General features: G+C 39.6%; 1 protein-coding gene across 1 annotated transcript; it reads right to left on the bottom strand.

Moving 5' to 3' along the window:
• Positions 1–688: 688 nt before the first annotated feature.
• On the bottom strand, positions 689–18,652 carry LOC117595151 (NACHT, LRR and PYD domains-containing protein 12-like). The gene is made up of 6 exons (XM_034294950.1): positions 18,597–18,652; positions 17,359–17,532; positions 16,328–16,501; positions 15,908–16,081; positions 1,502–1,675; positions 689–875 (listed from the first exon to the last, which is right to left on the bottom strand). Exons 1-6 carry the CDS (start codon positions 18,650–18,652, stop codon positions 689–691), a joined length of 939 nt encoding a protein of 312 aa, XP_034150841.1.
• Between the last annotated feature and the right edge of the window lie 221 nt (positions 18,653–18,873).

Below are 18,873 nucleotides of genomic sequence, written 5' to 3'. Positions count from 1 at the left end.
TGGGTGATTGAAGCTCAGATCCAGTTCTTTTAGGTGCAAGGGGTTTGCAATCAGAGCTGAGACCACAGAAATCCAGTGTTTCTCTTTGACCAGACAGCCTGACAGCCTGCAGAGAGTCAATCATGATTGAATCACAAACTACTTCTTCTATTAGGGTTAGAACCACCAGGCTTTTCAAAACCTCAGTATCTGCAGGGGATCCACTCACCTCAGAGTCTCCAGTCTACATTGTGGATCCTTCAGCAAAGCAGAGAGCTTCTCCACTCCTGTATTCTTCAGGTCGTTGTTACTCAGATCCAACTCTTTCAGGTGTGAGGGGTTTGACTTCAGAGCTGAGACCAAAGATACACAGCCGTCCTCAGTGATTCCACAACCTGACAGTCTGGAGAGAGATTATCATGACGTAACAAACAGAACAATAATTTAGAATAACTTTTGAATATCTTCTATTTATTCCATGCTGAGACATTATTAATATTGACGATGCAGTCAAATTTAACAAGAAAAAATGTATACAATGTTTTCCTCAAATTTTTATTTTTCTCACAATTATACATTGTGAAATCACATAAATACACATTGAAATTGAAACTGGGTTCATGCAATACAAAATTAGCACATTATGTCATAATACAAAAAAAACATGCTAAATGTATATCACATTACCGATTACCAATAGAGAAAATATCTACAGGACATACTTGAGTTTCTCCAGTCTCCAGCGTAGATCCTTCAGTCCAGCAGAGAGCAGTTTCAATCCCACGTCTCCTGGGTGATTCAAGCTCAGATCCAGTTCTTTCAGGTGGGAGGGGTTTGCAATCAGAGCCGAGACCAGAGAATCCCAGTTTTCCTTTTTGACCAGACAGCCTGACAACCTGCAGAGAGTTAATCATGATTGCACAAATTTCTTCTATTTACACTAGAACCAGTAACCAACCAGTAAGAATTCCAGTTCTCACAGACCCGTTAGTTTTTCTTTAAGAAGCCCTCCTGTTCTCCACTCATTACCTGTTTTAACTGCACCTGTTTCAACTCATTTCCTGAATAAAAGACACTTGTCCACACACTCAATCAAACAGACTCTAACCTCTCACACAATGGCCAAGACCAGAGAGCTGTATAAGGACATCAGGGATAAAATTGTAGACCTGCACAAGGCTGGGATGGGCTACAGGATAATAGACAAGCAGCTTGGTGAGAAGACAACAACTGTTGGCGCAATTTTTATACAAGCAGCACGCTCACTACATTGCATTGCAGCAAAGTGTCATTTCTTCAGTGTTGTCACATGAAAAGATATAATCAAATATTTACAAACATGTGAGGGGTGTACTCACTTTTGTGAGATACTGTATCTAGAATTGTATTCTCTCTTTCATAAGGTTAATAAGCAATAAAATCTTCAAATAAATCACTAGTCATCGTCACCCCAAATGAGCGAGACAGACCAAGCTTGGGGTTCTGGACTAGTGTGACAAATACAAACTACTAGCCTCCTCACCTCAGAGTCTCCAGTCTACATTGTGGATCATCCAACATAGCAGAGAGCAGCTTCACTCCTGAATCCATAAGGACATTATTACTCTGATCCAGCTCTATCAGATGTGAGGGGTTTGACTTCAGAGCTGAGACCAGAGAACCACCACCTTTCTCAGTGATTTCACATCCTGACAGTCTGGAGAGAGATTATCAGGATGTCACAAAGAGAAAAAAAGTTCAGAATAACATTAGAATAGCCTCTATAAATTCCATGTCTGAGAATATTAACATTGATAGTGCAGTCATATTTAAAAGGTAAAAATGAATAGATAATGCTTTCCTCAAATTTCTGTTTTACTCACAATTATACAATGTGAAATCACACATACACACAAATACACACACACATATATATACAAAGGTGCTGATCATATAATTAGAATATCATCAAAAAGTTGAATTATTTCAGTAATTCCATTCAAAAAGAGAAACTTGTATAATGTATACATTCATTCCACACATACTGATACATTTCAAGTGTTTATTTAATTTACTTTTGATGATTATAACTGACAACTAATGAAAACCCCAAATTCAGTATCTCAGAAAATTTGAATATTTTGAAAAGGTTCAATGTTGAAGACACCTGGTGCCACACTCTAATCAGCTAATAAACTCAAAACACATGCAAAGGCTTTTAAATGGTCTCTCAGTCTAGTTCTGTAGACTACACAATCATGGGGAAGACTGCTGACTTGACAGCTGTCCAAAAGATGACCATTGACACCTTGCACAAGGAGGGCAAGACACAAAAGTGTGCAAGCAATAGGGATAATTGCACCCTGGAGAGGATTGTGAAACAAAACCTATTCAAAAATGTGGGGGAGATTCACAAAGAATGGACTGCAGCTTGAGTCAGTGCTTCAAGAACCACCACGCACAGACGTATGCAAGACATGGGTTTCAGCTGTCACATTCCTTGTGTCAAGCCACTCTTGAAAAAGACACAGCGTCAGAAGCGTCTCGCTGGGGCTTAAGACAAAAAGGACTGGACTGCTGCTGAGTGGTCCAAAGTCATGTTCTCTGATGAAAGTAAATTTTGCATTTCCTTTGGAAATCAAGGTCCCAGAGTCTGGAGGAAGGGAGGAGAGGCACAGCATCTATGTTGCATGAAGTCCAGTGTAAACGTTCCACAGTCATTGATGGTTTTGGGTGCCATGTCATCTGCTGGTGTTGGTCCACTGTGAGGTCCAAAGTCAACGCAGCCGTTTACCAGGAAGTTTATAGCACTTCATGCTTCCTGCTGCTGACCAACTTTATGGAGATGCAGATTTCATTTTCCAACAGGACTTGGCACCTGCACACAGTGCCAAAGCTACCAGTACCTGGTTTAAGGACCATGGGATCCCTGTTCTTAATTGGCCAGCAAACTCGCCTGACCTTAATCCTATAGAAAATCTATGGGGTATTGTGAGGAGGAAGATACGATACGCCAGACCCAACAATGCAGAAGAGCTGAAGGCCACTATCAGAGCAACCAGGGCTCTCAAAACACCTGAGCAGTGCCACTGACATGCCACATTGCTGCAGTAATTCAGGCAAAAGGAGCCCCAACTAAGTATTGAGTGCTGTACATGCTCATACTTTTCATGTTCATACTTTTCAGTTGGCCAATATTTCCAAAAATCTTTTTTTTGTATTGGTCTTAAGTAATATTCAAATTTTCCGAGATACTGAATATGGGATTTTCATTAGTTGTCAGTTATAATCATCACAATTAAAATAAATAAACATTTTAAATGCATCAGTATGTGTGCAATTAATGAATATAATAAACAAGTTTCACTTTTTGAATGGAATTACTGAAATAAATTAACTTTCTGATGATATTCTAATTTTATGACCAGCACCTGTATATTGAAATTGAAACTGAGGTAATGTTAAACAAAATTAGTACAGTATGTCAAAATGCAAGAGACATACTTGAAGAGACATACTTGAGTTTCTCCAGTCTCCAGTGTGGATCCTCCAGTCCAGCAGAGAGCAGTTTGACTCCTGAGTTTCCAGGGTGATTGAAGCTCAGATCCAGTTCTTTCAGGTGTGAGGCGTTTTCCTTCAGAGCTGAGACCAGATAATTCCAGTATTCCTCTTTGACCAGACAGCCTGACAGCCTGCAGAGAGTCAATCATGATTTTACAAATTACTTCTTCTATTAACACTAGAACCTCCAGGCTTTTTTAGACCTCCAGTATCCACCAGAGCCGAACGCTGTTTATCATCATTAGCATATGAATCGTCCCTATTAGCATACACATTCTCCTCCACAGCATCAGCATCCAGTCAGAGAATCAGTTCATTTTCTGGGTCGTCATCAAACTATATAGAATAGTCAAAAAAATTATGAATCATTGAATTGTTTTTAATGTAGTTTTCTTGTTTTTGTTTTGGGCAGATATGTCTCTGGACATATTTCACAACAGTAACTTTTTGCACAGTGAGTGAAAACAAGTTCCACGTGGAGAATCACATGACAAACTTCCACAACCACTGAGGAAGAATTAAAGAACAACACACACACACTGCATGCAGAGCGCAATGTCTTTCCATATTTAATCCTTTTTTAGAGAAGACGAAATGCGATGGAAAATATTATAAATATTTAAACTAGAAATAGAAAACTCTGTGTTTATGTCTAGATTCTGTGGGCAACTCCACGATCTCTGTGGTGCTATAAATATACACTCACCTAAATGATTATTAGGAACACCATACTAATACTGTGTTTGACCCCATTTCGCCTTCAGAACTGCCTTAATTCTACGTGGCATTGATTCAACAAGGTGCTGAAAGCATTCTTTAGAAATGTTGGCCCATATTGATAGGATAGCATCTTGCAGTTGATGGAGATTTGTGGGATGCACATCCAGGGGACGAAGCTCCCGTTCCACCACATCTCAAAGATGCTCTATTGGGTTGAGATTTGGTGACTGTGGGGGCCATTTCAGTACAGAGAACTCATTGTCATGTTCAAGAAACCAATTTGAAATTATTCGCGCTTTGTGACATGGTGCATTATCCTGCTGGAAGTAGCCATCAGAGGATGGGTACATGGTGGTCTTAAAGGGATGGACATGGTCAGAAACAATGCTCAGGTAGGCTGTGGCATTTAAACGATGCCCAATTGGCACTAAGGGGCCTAAAGTGTGCCAAGAAAACATCCCCCACACCATTACATCACCACCACCAGCCTGCACAGTGGTAACAAGGCATAATGGATCCATGTTCTCATTCTGTTTACGCCAAATTCTGACTCTACCATCTGAATGTCTCAACAGAAATCGAGACTCATCAGACCAGGCAACATTCTTCCAGTCTTCAACTGTCCAATTTTGGTGAGCTTGTGCAAATTGTAGCTTCTTTTTCCTATTTGTAGTGGGGATGAGTGGTACCCGGTGGGGTCTTCTGCTGTTGTAGCCCATCTGCCTTAAGGTTGTGCGTGTTGTGGCTTCACAAATGCTTTGCTGCATACCTCGGTTGTAACAAGTGGTTATTTCAGTCAAAGTTGCTCTTCTATCAGCTTGAATCAGTTGGCCCATTCTCCTCTGACCTCTAGCATCAACAAGGCATTTTCGCCCACAGGACTGCCGCATACTGGATGTTTTTCCCTTTTCACACCATTCTTTGTAAACCCTAGAAATGGTTGTGCGTGAAAATCCCAGTAACTGAGCAGATTGTGAAAAACTCAAACCGACCTGTCTGGCATCAACAACAATGCCACGCTCAAAATTGCTTAAATCAACTTTCTTTCCCATTCTGACATTCAGTTTGGAGTTCAGGAGATTGTCTTGACCAGGACCACACCCCTAAATGCATTGAAGCAACTGCCATGTGATTGGTTGATTAGATAATTGCATTAATGAGAAATTGAACAGGTGTTCCTAATAATCCTTTAGGTGAGTGTAGGTCTCTACTTGTGTGACAAACATACAGTGGGGAGAACAAGTATTTGATATACTGCCGATTTTGCACATGCATTCCTACTTACAAAGCATGTAGAGGTCTGTAATTTTTATGATAGGTACACTTCAGCTGTGAGTGATGGAATCTAAAACAAACAACCATAAAATCACATTGTATGATTTTTAAATAATTAATTAGCATTTTATTGCATGACATATGCATTTGATCAGCTACCAACCAGTAAGAATTCCGGCTCTCACAGACCTGTCAGTTTTTCTTTAAGAAGCCCATCTGTTCTCCACTCATTACCTGTATTAACTGCACCTGTTTGAACTCGTTACCTGTATACAAGACACCTGTCCACACACTCAATCAAACAGACTCCAACCTCTCCACAATGGCCAAGACCAGAGAGTTGTGTAAGGACATCAGGGATAAAATTGTAGACCTGCACAAGGCTGGGATAGGCTACAGGACAATAGGCAAGCAGCTTGGTGAGAAGGCAACAACTGTTGGCGCAATAATTACAAAATGGAAGAAGTTCAAGATGACGGTCAATCTCACTCGGTCTGGGGCTCCATGCAAGATCGCACCTCGTGGGTCATCAATGATCATGAGGAAGGTGAGGGATCAGCCCAGAACTACACGGCAGGACCTGGTCATTGACCTGAAGAGAGCAGGGACCACAGTCTCAAAGAAAACCATTAGTAACACACTACGCAGTCATGGATTAAAATCCTGCAGCGCACGCAAGGTCCCCCTGCTAATGCCAGCCCATGTCCAGGCCCGTCTGAAGTTTGCCAATAACCATCTGGATGATCCAGAAGAGGAATGGGTGAAGGTCATATGGTCTGATGAGACAAAAATTTAGCTTTTTGATCTAAACTCCACTCACCGTGTTTGGAGGAAGAAGGATGAGTACAACCCCAAGAACACCATCCCAACCGTGAAGCATGGAGGTGGAAACATCATTCTTTGGGGATGCTTTTCTGCAAAGTGGACAGGACGACTGCACCGTATTGAGGGGAGGATGGACAGGGCCATGTATCGCGACATCTTTGCCAACAACCTCCTTCCCTCAGTAAGAGCATTGAAGATGGGTCGTGGCTGGGTCTTCCAGCATGACAACGACCCGAAACACACAGCCAGGGCAACTAAGGAGTGGCTCCGTAAGAAGCATCTCAAGGAACTGGAGTGGCCTAGCCAGTCTCCAGACCTGAACCCAATAGAAAATCTTTAGAGGGAGCTGAAAGTCTGTATTGCCCAGCGACAGCCCGAAACCTGAAGGTTCTGGAGAAGGTCTGTATAAAGGAGTGGGCCAAAATCCCTGCTGCAGTGTGTGCAAACCTGGTCAAGAACTACAGGAAACATATGATCTCTGTAATTGCAAACAAAGTTTCTGTACCAAGTATTAAGATCTGCTTTTCTGATGTATCAAATACATATGTCATGCAATAAAATGCAAATGAATTACTTAAAAATCCTAGTATGTGATTTTCTGGATTTTTGTTTTAGATTCCGTCACTCACAATTGAAGAGTACCAATGATAAAAATGACAGACTTCTACATGCTTTGTAAGTGGGAAAACCTGCAAAATCGGCAGTTTATCAAATACTTGTTCTCCCCACTGTATATCAAAATCCGTCAAAAGGAAAATGTTTGGGTTTCTCTACTTATTTTACTCCCCTCACAGTTTCACGATATCCAAATGTCTATTATGGCCTTTCCTCATCTCAACATATTTACATAAGTTAGGTGATAGTCAAAAGATAAGGACATTTCAAATAAGCATGTTTCACCAAGCTTTCTAGATTCCTATCACAGTGCTCACTCAATCAGGAAGTGTTCATCTGATATATTTGTGTTTCAGGTTAACAATTCCCCATCTTCCCCATTGTCATTTGTGATTTTGTTTATTATAACTCACCTCAGAGTCTCCAGTCTACATTGTGGATCCTTCAGCAAAGCACAGAGCTTCTCCACTCCTGAATCATTCAGAACATTGTTACTCAGATCCAGTTCTTTCAGTTGTGAGGGGTTTGACTTCAGTGCTGAGACCAGAGAAGTACAGCCTTTCACAGTGATTTCACAACCTGACAGTCTGAAGAGAGATTATCATGATGTCACAAACAGAACAATAGTTCAGAATACATTTAAACTTGCCTCTATGTATACCATATCTGAGAATATTAACATTGATGGTGCAGTCATATTTAAAAATGAATAGATAACAATTTCTTTAAATGTGTTTTTTTTCACAATTATTCAGTGTAAAATAACATAAATATACATTGAAATTGAAACTGTGTTTATGCTACACAAAATTAGTACAGTATGTCACAAAGCAAAAAAACAAAAAACAACCACATTACAGATTACCAATAGAGAAAATATGGACAGGACATACTTGAGTTTCTCCCGTCTCTGGTGTGGATCCTCCAGTCCAGCAGAGAGCAGTCTGACTCCTGAGTCTCCTGGGTGATTGTAGCTCAGATCCAGTTCTTTCAGGTATGAGGCGTTTTTTTTTTGAGCTGAGACCAGAGAATTCCAGTATTCCTCTTTGACCAGACAGCCTGACAGCCTGGAGAGAGTCAATCATGATTTCACAAACTACTTCCTCCATTAACTCTAGAACCACAAGGCTTTTCCGACCTCCAGTATCCACCAGAGCTGAAGGCCGTTTCTTATCATTAGGACACAAAACCAAATTTATTTTAATGTCGTTTTTTGTTTTGGTACTGGGCAGATATATCACTGGACATTTTTCACAACAGTAACTTTATGCACAGCCAGTGACAAGTTTCATTTGGAGAATCACATGACCGACTCCCAGAACCACTGAGGTAGAATTAAAGATCAACACACACACACATACACACACACCCAAACAAACACACACACCCACACACACACACACATGTGCTGACTAATGCTGGACAACAGACAATAGATAAGATGTGGTTGCTATTGCTGATAGACCCCACACACCCTGTCCATACCTCCTGCTAGGAACTGTCCATATGACTGTCATAAATTCTATCGATAGACCCATGGAACATAGGGGAGGTTGGAACACACAATACAAGGGTAAATCTTTCTTACTGGAGGATAACAGACTGTGTAATGGTGGCTACAATCATAGACCACCTACTATATGTTTTGGCATAAAAGACTGTGTAAACTTTGTAATTAATGGAGAGAAAAATTTGAGAAATGGAAGTTAATCATTGTAGCCTCATGCTGAATAAAGATGTCTCTCCCCTGACTTCTGGTTGCATTAATTTTGTTCATGGATCAAAAATGGACAAAATATAAAACTAGATTCTGTGATCAAAGTCACAATCTTTTTGGTGCTATATTTATATATCTCTATTTGTGTGACAAACATACATCAAAATCCGTCAATAAGGAAAATGTTTGGGATTCTCTACCCATTTTACTCCCCTCCCAGTTTCACGATATCCGAATGTCTATTATGGCCTTTCCTTATCTCAACATCTCCACATAAGTTATGTGATAGTCAAAAGATTGAGACATTTCCTAAAACCATGTTTCACCAAGCTATTCAGATTCTTATCACACTGCTCACTCAATCAGGAAGTGTTTATCTGATACATGTGTGTTTCAGGGTAACAAATCCCCCACATTCCCCATTGTCAGTTGTGTTGTTGTTTATTATAACTCACCTCAGAGTCTCCAGTCTACATTGTGGATCCTTCAGCAAAGCAGAGAGGTTCTCCACACCTGTATCCTTCAGATCGTTGTTACTCAGATCCAGTTCTTTCAGGTGTGAGGGGTTTGACTTCAGAGCTGAGACCAAAGATAGCCAGCCGTCCTTAGTGATTCCACAACCTGAAAGTCTGGAGAGTGATCATCATGATGTAACAAACAGAACAAAAGTTTGGAATAACTTTAGAATTGCCTCTTTATATTCCATTATATTCCATATTCCAAGAATATTAACATTGACGATAAAGTCAATGAATAGATAATGTTTTCCTCACATTTTTGATTTCCTCTCAATTATACAGTGTGAAATCACATAAATACACATTGAAATTGAAACTGTGTTCATGCAATACAAAATGAGTACATTATGTCACAAAGCAAAAAAATACATCCCAACTTTATAACACATTACTCATTACCGACAGAGAAAATATCGAAGAGACATACTTGAGTTTCTCCAGTCTCCAGTGTGGATCCTCCAGTCCAGCAGAGAGCAGTTTGACTCCTGAGTCTTCTGGGTGATTCAAGCTCAGATCCAGTTCTTTCAGTTGGGAAGGGTTTGCAATCAGAGCTGAGACCAGAGAATTCCAGTATTTCTCTTCATCCAGACAGTCTGACAGCCTGCAAAGAGTCAATCATGTAGGAATTACTAAATTTGTTGAAATGTCATTTTCTGTTTTGGTTCTGGACATTTTTCACAACAGTAACATTATGCACAGTGAGTGACAAGATCCAAATGGAGAATCACATGACACACTGCCAGAACCACTGAGGTAGAATTAAGGAACAACAACACACACACACACACCACTTGCAGAGCCTAATGTCCTTCCAGATTTACTGCACTTTTAAAGACGAAATGTGAAACTTGTATTGTTAAACTCTGTGTTTATTTCTAGATTCTGTGATCAAGTCCACAATCTCTGTAGTGCTATAATTATAGGTCTCTACTTGCGTGATGAACATAAATCGCAATCACAATTATTAGCCACATCGTATTTCTCAAAATTGATTTTATTGTTTAACAATCACAATGTTTTACGTCAAACCAAAATATCATTGAACTTCAAACCTGAATGTTTAACAAAGGAAAAGTGAGTTTTGATCTTTCTCAAAGGAATATATGCGTGCACAATTAAAAGGCAACAATTGGTGTGCAGAATTATAAGGCAACTAAATTCCAAAAATAATTTCTCCCAACTCACTTGTTAATTGTCAATTTTTAAAGTAAGTGTAACAAATAAGTAACAGAAAATGACAATTCCAATTTGTGTCTTTTCAAAAAATATTGTTTGTCCAATATAGCCACCCTTCTTTGCAATAACTGCCATGAGCCTTCCATCCATGGAGTCTGTCAATTTCTTGATCTGTTCATGATCAACTTTCGCAGAAGCAGCCACCACAGCCTCCCAAAAGCTCTTTGAAGAGACGCATTGTCTTCCCTGACTGTAAATCTCACATTTGAGAAGGGTCCACAAGTTCTTAATAGGATTTAAGTCAGGTAAGGAAGGGGACCAGGTCATTATTCGAGCATCTTTGAGGCCCTTGCTTGCTAGCCAACAGTGGAGTTCTTGGATGCATGTGATGGAGCATTGTCCTGCATAAAGATCATGGCCTTCTTGAATACTGAGGACTTGTTCCTGTACCACTACTTGAAGAAAGTATCTTCCAGAAACTGGCAGTAGGTATGGGAGTTGAGTTTCAGTCCTTCTTCAACCCAAAAAGGTCCAACTACCTCATCCCTAATGATAACAGCCCATACCAGTACCCCTCCTCCACCTTGCCGGTGCTTGACTCGAAGTGGTGCCGTGTTCATTAGTGATCCAGCCACGGGCCCATCCATCTGGTCCATCAAGAGTCACTCTCACATCATCTGTCCATAAAACCTTTGAAAAATCTGTCTACAGGTATTTCTTTGCCCAATCCATATGCTTCAACTTGTGTATCTTGTTCAGTGGTGGTCTTCTTTCAGCCTTCTTGACCTTGGCCATGTCTCTGAGCACTTGACACCTTGTACTTCTGGACACTCCAGGTAGGTTGCAGTTTTGGAATATGATGGCACTGTGGGATTATGGGTTCCTGGTAGCTTCACGTTTAACTCTTCTTAAGTATTTTGCAATTAATTTGTGTCTTTTCATCTCCATGCTTTTTTTACGGCCCAGTTGATGATTGGCAACAAAACATTTGATTGTCTTGTGGCCACGCATCAATAGTTTTAGCTATTTCAAGAGTGTTGCATCCATCTGAAAGGTATTTTACAAGTTTTTACTATTCAGTGTGAGTTAAATCTCTTTTTTGGCTCATTTTACCTGAGGTCTTGAAGATGCCTAATAATTATGCACACCTTGATATATAGTGTAATTCACTTTCACCACATCCTCCCTCATTACACAAATAAATATCACCTGAAAATGACTCAATCCAATGAGCATTGATGTTATATGGTTTGGAGTTGGAAAATGTGCATAGAAATAATGATATGATGAGAATACTCACTTGACAAATAATCGTGCACGCAGTATATATCAAAATCCGTCAATAAGGAAATTGTTTGAGTTTCTCACTTATTTTACTCCCCAGTTTCACAATATCCAAATTTCAATTATGCCCTGTCCTAATTTCAAAATCTCCACATACGTTTTGTGATAGTCAAAAGAGTCTTAGAATATTAATTATTATTACTCACCTCAAAGTCTCCAGTCTACATTGTGGATCCTTCAGCAAAGCAGAGAGCTTCTCCAGTCCTGTATCCTTCAGATCGTTGTTACTCAGATCCAGTTCTTTCAGGTGTGAGAGGTTTGACTTTAGAGCTGAGAGCCAAGATAGCCAGCCTTCCTTAGTGATTCTACAATCTGAAAGTCTGGAGAGTGATCATCATGATGTAACAAACAGAACAAAAGTTTGGAATAACTTTAGAATTGCCTCTTTATATTCCATTATATTCCATATTCCATAATCTGGAGAGAGATTTTCATGACGTTACAAACAGAACAACAGTTTGGAATAACTTTTGAATAGCTTCTATTTATTCCATGCTGATAATATTAACATTGACGATGCAGTCAAATTAAACAAGAAAAAAATTATACATAATGTTTTCCTCAAATTAGTACAATTATACAGTGTGAAATCACATAAATATACATTGAAAAAGTGTTCATGCAATACAAAATGAGTACATTAAGTCACAATGCAAAAAAAACATGCCAACTTCATACCACATTACAGATTACTGATAGAGAAAATAAATATATACTTGAGTTTCTCCAGTCTCCAGCGTGGATCCTCCAGTCCAGCAGAGAGCCGTCTGATTCCTGAGTCTCCTGGGTGATTCATGCTCAGATCCAGTTCTTTCAGGTGTGAGGCGTTTTCCTTCAGAGCTGAGACCAGAGAATTCCAGTATTCCTCTTTGACCAGACAGCCTGACAGCCTGCAGAGATCAATCATAATTTCACAAACTACAGGTGCTGGTCATAAAATTAGTTTATATAAAAAAGTTTATTTCAGTAATTCCACTCAAAAAGTGAAACTTGAAAATTACAAAAAAAAATATTTTTAGAAATGTTGGCCAACTGAAAGGTATGAACATGAAAAGTATGAGCATGTACAGCACTCAACACTTAGTTGGGGCTCGATCAGTCTGTGGCATTGCTCAGGTGTTATGAGAGCCCAGGTTGCTCTGATAGTGGCTTTCAGCTCTTCTGCATTGTTGGGTCTGGCGTATCTCTTCTTCCTTTTCACAATACCCCATAGATTTTCTATAGGGTTAAGGTCAGGCGTGTTTGCTGGACAATTAAGAACAGGGATACCATGGTCCTTAAACCAGGTACTGGTAGTTTTGGCACTGTGTGCAGGTGCCATGTCCTGTTGAAAAATGAAATCTGCATCTCCATAAAGTTGGTCAGCAGCAGGAAGCATGAAGTGCTATAAACTTCCTGGTAGACGACTGCGTTGACCTTAGACCTCAGAAAACACAGTGGACCAACACCAGCAGATGACATGGCACCCTAAACCATCAATGACTGTGGAAACTTTACACTGGACTTCAGTCAACGTGGATTCTGTGCCTCTCCTCCCTTCCTCCAGACTCTGGGACCTTGATTTCCAAAGGAAATGCAAAATTTACTTTCATCAGAGAACATGACTTTGGACCACTCAGCAGCAGTCCAGTCCTTTTTGTCTTAAGCCCCAGCGAGACGCTTCTGACGCTGTGTCTTGTTAAAGAGTGGCTTGACACAAGGAATGCGACAGCTGAAACCCATGTCTTGCATACGTCTGTGCATGGTGGTTCTTGAAGCACTGACTCAAGCTGCAGTCCACTCTTTGTGAATCTCCCCCACATTTTTGAATGGGTATTGTTTCACAATCCTCTCCAGGGTGCAGTTATCCCTATTGCTTGTACACTTTTTTCTAACACATCATTTTCTTCCCTTCGCCTCTCTATTAATGTGCTTGGACACAGAGCAATGACCTTTTGTGTCTTGCCCTCCTTGTGCAAGGTGTCAATGGTTGTCTTTTGGACAGCTGTCAAGTCAGCACTCTTCCCCATGATTGTGTAGTCTACAGAACTAGACTGAGAGACCATTTAAAGCAGAGGTCTCAAACCGGTTCCACAGAGGGCAAAGTGCCTGCAGGTTTTCGCTCTCACCTTGTACGTAGTTGACTAATTAGGTCACTAATTGGTTCATTTCTACCCCCACCTGGTTGTTTAAGTCTGAACTGGGAACCAGTTTAAAGGAAAACCCAAAAACCTGCAGACACATGGCCCTCCGTGGAACCGGTTTGAGACCTATGATTTAAAGGCATATGCAGGTGTTTTAAGTTAATTAGCTGATTAGAGTGTGGCACCAGGTGTCTTCAATATTGAACCTTTTCACAATATAAAAATTTTCTGAGATACTGAATTTGGGGTTTTCATTAGTTGTCAGTTATAATCATCAAAATTAAAATAAATAAACACTTGAAATATATCATTCTGTGTGGAATGAATGTATACATTATACAAGATTCACTTTTTGAAAGGAATTACTGAAATAAATCAACTTTTTGATTATATTCTAATTATATGACCAGCACCTGTACTTTTCAGACCTCCAGTATCTACCAGAGCCGAACGCTGTTTTTTATCATTAGCATACAAATTGTCCTTATTAGCATACACATTCTCCTCCACAGCATCACTATCCAGTCAGAGGATCAGTTCATCCACTGGGTCGTCACTGAACTATATAGAATAGTCAAAACATTTATGAATAACTGAATTTCTTTTAATGTCGTTTTTTGTTTTGGTTCTGGGCAGATATGTTGTTCACAACAGTAACGTTATGCACAGCGAGTGAAAACTAGTTCCACATGGATATTCACATGACAGACTCCCACAACCAAGGAGGTAGAATTAAAGAACAACGCACACACACCGCTTGCAGAGCCCAATGTCCTTCCAGATTTAGTGGTCTTTAAAAGAAAACGAAATGCGATGGTAGTTATTATTAACTTAAAATGTTTATATTTAGATTCTGTGATCAAGTCCACAATCTCTGTGGTGCTATAATTATAGGTCCTATGTGTGTGACTGTCGAAGTTAAAGCTTTTTATGTTTAGATATCAAAAAACCATCTGTTTATCTGTACACAGGAACTCACTTTCATTCAAAGCACAACAATAAGTAGCCAATGGGCTTACAGTAACTCTGTCCTCTATATCTATAAAGTTGAGGTACGACCAGAGGTTCTTCGAAATGAGATTTAGTGAGCTTGTGTTTGTAAGACTGATTATGGAGTCTGTAACATTATGAGAGAAAATGGGCATGAGAAACTTAACACAACACAGATGTGCTGACTAACTCTGAACAAAGGACAATAGATAGGACGTGATGCACGTTACAAACGGGACCCACACATCCTGTCCATACCTCCTGATAGGAGTTGACCATGTGACTTTCATAGGCTCAATGGATAGGCCCATTTGACCACAGGTTGGAATATACCATACAAGGGTATTTTGTAGGATAAACCTTTCTTATTGGATGATATTGGACAGTGTAATGGTTGGTTATGACCTCGGACCGCCTCCCATGTGTCCTGGCATAAAAGACGGTGTTAACTTCGTAATTATTGGAGAACATGTAAGAACTATGGAAGGTCAACATTGTAAACTCATACTGAATAAAGCTGGCTCTCCCCTGACTTCCAGTTGCATACATTTTATTAATGAATAAAAAATGGACAGAATCTTACAATTAGGAGTAATCGACTATCAAATGCTGCAATACATAACGGAACTAATCTCTCCCTTGACAACCAGGTACACAAACATTATTTCAACCAATACACGAAACGGCTGAATTCTAACATGACGAACATACATCAAAATACGTCAATAAGGAAAATATTTGGGTTTCTCTACTTATTTTACTCCCCTCCCAGTTTCACAATATCCAAATATCAATTATGCCCTGTCCAAATCCCCAAATCTCCATTTACTTTTTGTGAGAGTCAAAAGATTATATCCAAATGTCTATTATGGCATTTCCATACCTCAACATTTCCAAATAAGTTATGTGATAGTCAAAACATTGAAACATTTACTATAAACATGTTTCACCAAGCTTTTTAGACTCACACTGCTTTTTATCACACTGCTCACTCAATCAGGAAGTGTTTATCTAATGTGTGTTTCAGGGTAACACATTCCTCACATTCCCCATTGTCAGCTGTGTTGTTTTTTATTATTACTCACCTAAGAGTCTTCAGTCTACATTGTGGATCCTTCAGCAAAGCAGAGAGCATTTTCACTCCTGAATTATTCAGATCGTTGTGACTCAGATCCAGCTCTTTCAGTTGTGAGGGGTTTGACTTCAGAGCTGAGACCAAAGATACACAGCCGTCCTCAGTGATTCCACAACCTGACAGTCTGAAGAGAGATCATCATGATGTAACAAACAGAACAGCATTTTGGAATAACTTAAATTAGCCTCTATATATTCCATGTCTGAGAATATTAACATTGGAGTCATATTTAAAAAGTAAACATTTACACATTGAAATTGAAACTGTGTTAATGCTCTACAAAATGAGTACCTTGTCATAATGAAAAAATATACACCAACTATATACCACATTACTGATTACCAATACTGAAAATATTTACTGGACATACTTGAGTTTCTCCAGTCTCCAGCGTGGATCCTTCAGTCCAGCAGACAGGCGTATGACTCCTGAGTCTCCTGGGTGATTCATGCTCAGATCCAGTTCTTTCAGGTGTAAGGGGTTTTCCTCCAGAGCTGATACCAAATAATTCCATTCTTTCTCTTTGACCAGACAGCCTGACAACCTGCAGGGAGTCAATCACGATTTCACAAACTTCTTCTATTAACACTAGAACAGCCAGGCCTTTCCAACCTCCAGTATCTAACAGAGCCGAACGTTGTTTCTTGACATTAGCATACAAATCTTCATTATTAGCATACACATTCACCTCTGCAGCATCACCATCCAGTCAGAGCATCAGTTAATCTACTGGGTCGTCACCAAACTATATAGAATAGTTAAAATGTCAGGAGTTACTGCATTTGTTTTGTTCTGGAAAGATATGTCTATGGACTTTTTTCAAAACAGTAACTTTATGCACTGTCAGTGAAAACTAGTTCCACAGGGAGATTACCATGACACACTGTCACAACCACTGAGTTAGAATTAAAGAACAACATACACTCCGTTTGCAGAGCCCAATGTCCTTCCATATTTACTGCACTTTCAGAGAAGGCGAAATTCGGTGGTAATTATTATTAATATTGAAATATAAAATGCCAAACTCCGTCTTATTGTCTAGATTCTGTGATCAAGTCCACAATCTCTGTGGTGCTATAATTATAGGTCTCTACTTGTGTGATGAACAAATCAAAATCCATCAATAAGAAAAAAGTTTGCGTTTCTCGACCCATTTTACTCCCCTCGCAGTTTCACAATATCCAAATGACTATTAAGGCCTTCCCTTTTCTCAACATTGCCACATAAGTTACATGATAGTCAAAAGATTGAGATATTTCCTATTAGCATTTTTCACCAAGCCATTCAGATTCTTATCACACTGCTCACTAAATCAAGAAGTATTTATGTGATACACATATGTGTTTCAGGGTAACACATTCCCCACATTCCCCATTTTCTGTTGTGTAAAGTATTACTCACCTCAGAGTCTCCAATCTGCATTGTGGTTCCTTTAGCCAAGCAGAGAGCTTCTCCACTGCTGAATCCTTCAGGTTGTTGTTACTCAGATCCAGTTCTTTCAGGTGTGAGGAGTTTGTCTTCAGAACTGAGACCAGAGAATCCCACTCGTTTTCTTTGACCAGACAGTCTGACAGCCTGCAGAGAGTCAATCATGATTTCACAAACTACTTCCTCCATTAACTTTAGAACCACCAGGCTTTTCAGACCTCCAGTATCCACCAGAGCTGAACGCTGTTTCTCATCATTAGCATACACATTCTCCTCCACAGCATCACCATCCAGTCAGAGCATCAGTTCATCTACTGGGTCGTCATCAAACTACATATTATCTCATTTTATGAGATATTGCATTTCTTTTCGTTTTTTGTTTTTCTTCTGGGCAGATATGCCTCTGGACATTCTTACACAACAGTAATGTTATGCACAGTAAGTGAAAACTAAGTCCTCAAGGAGATTAACAGGATTCACTGCCACAACCAAGGAGGTAGAATTAATGAACAACATACACACCGCTTGCAGAGCCCAATGTCCTTCCAGATTTACTCTACTTTTAGGGAAGACGAAATCCCATGGTAATTGTTTTTATCGAAATGTAAAATGCCAAATTCTCTGTTATTGTCTGGATTCTGTGATAAAATCCATGAGCTCCATGGTGTTATATTTATAGCCTACCTGCCAACACTCCTGTTATTCCCGGGTTTCTCCAGTTTTTTTTTCTCCAAACTCCTTTATAGATAATCGGACCAATATGTTTGTCTAATTTTGACCAGTTGCCAGATCTTGTATGAAAAGCATCCTAATCACGCAATCCACACAACATACAATTTTCTACATGTTTGTCACCTCAACCTGGCAACCTATAATCCAGTTGCGCAGTTGATCTCTGTGCAAGCTTCGCAGAAAGTTCAGACCCGACAGCGAGCGATAATAATGGCAGATGAAGGCGGTGTGCCCGCAAAGAAATCAAAATATAGCAGTAAATTTCAACAGCGGCACCATCGTGCGGCACAGCGGCACACACAAATATTTTTTTTTTATATATATTAATAAATTAAGTTGTATAGTGTTGTATATAATGTAAATAATACTTACCCCCCCCCCCCAATTTGAAAACCAAAAGTGTTTATGTGATACATGTGTGTTTCAGTGGAACACATTTCCCACATTCCCAATTGTCTGTTGTGTAAAGTATTACTCACCTCAGAGTCTCCAGTCTATATTGTGGATCCTTCAGCATAGCAGTGAGCTTTTCCATTCCTGAATCCATCAGATCATTTTTACACAGATCCAGTTCTTTCACGAGTGAGGAGCTTGTCTGAACAGAGACCAGAGCACAGCCTTCCTCAGTGATTCCACAACCTGACATTCTGGAGAGATTATCACAATGTCAGAAAAAGAACAATAGTTCAGAATAACTTTAGAATAGCTTATATATATTCCATGTCTGAGAATTTTAACATTTAATAGTATTAGACT

Source organism: Esox lucius, chromosome 11 (assembly GCF_011004845.1).
Source record: "Esox lucius isolate fEsoLuc1 chromosome 11, fEsoLuc1.pri, whole genome shotgun sequence".
NCBI lineage: Eukaryota > Metazoa > Chordata > Actinopteri > Esociformes > Esocidae > Esox > Esox lucius.
The sequence above is the reverse complement of the archived record's forward strand: the minus strand, read 5'-3'. Positions and strand labels throughout refer to the sequence as shown.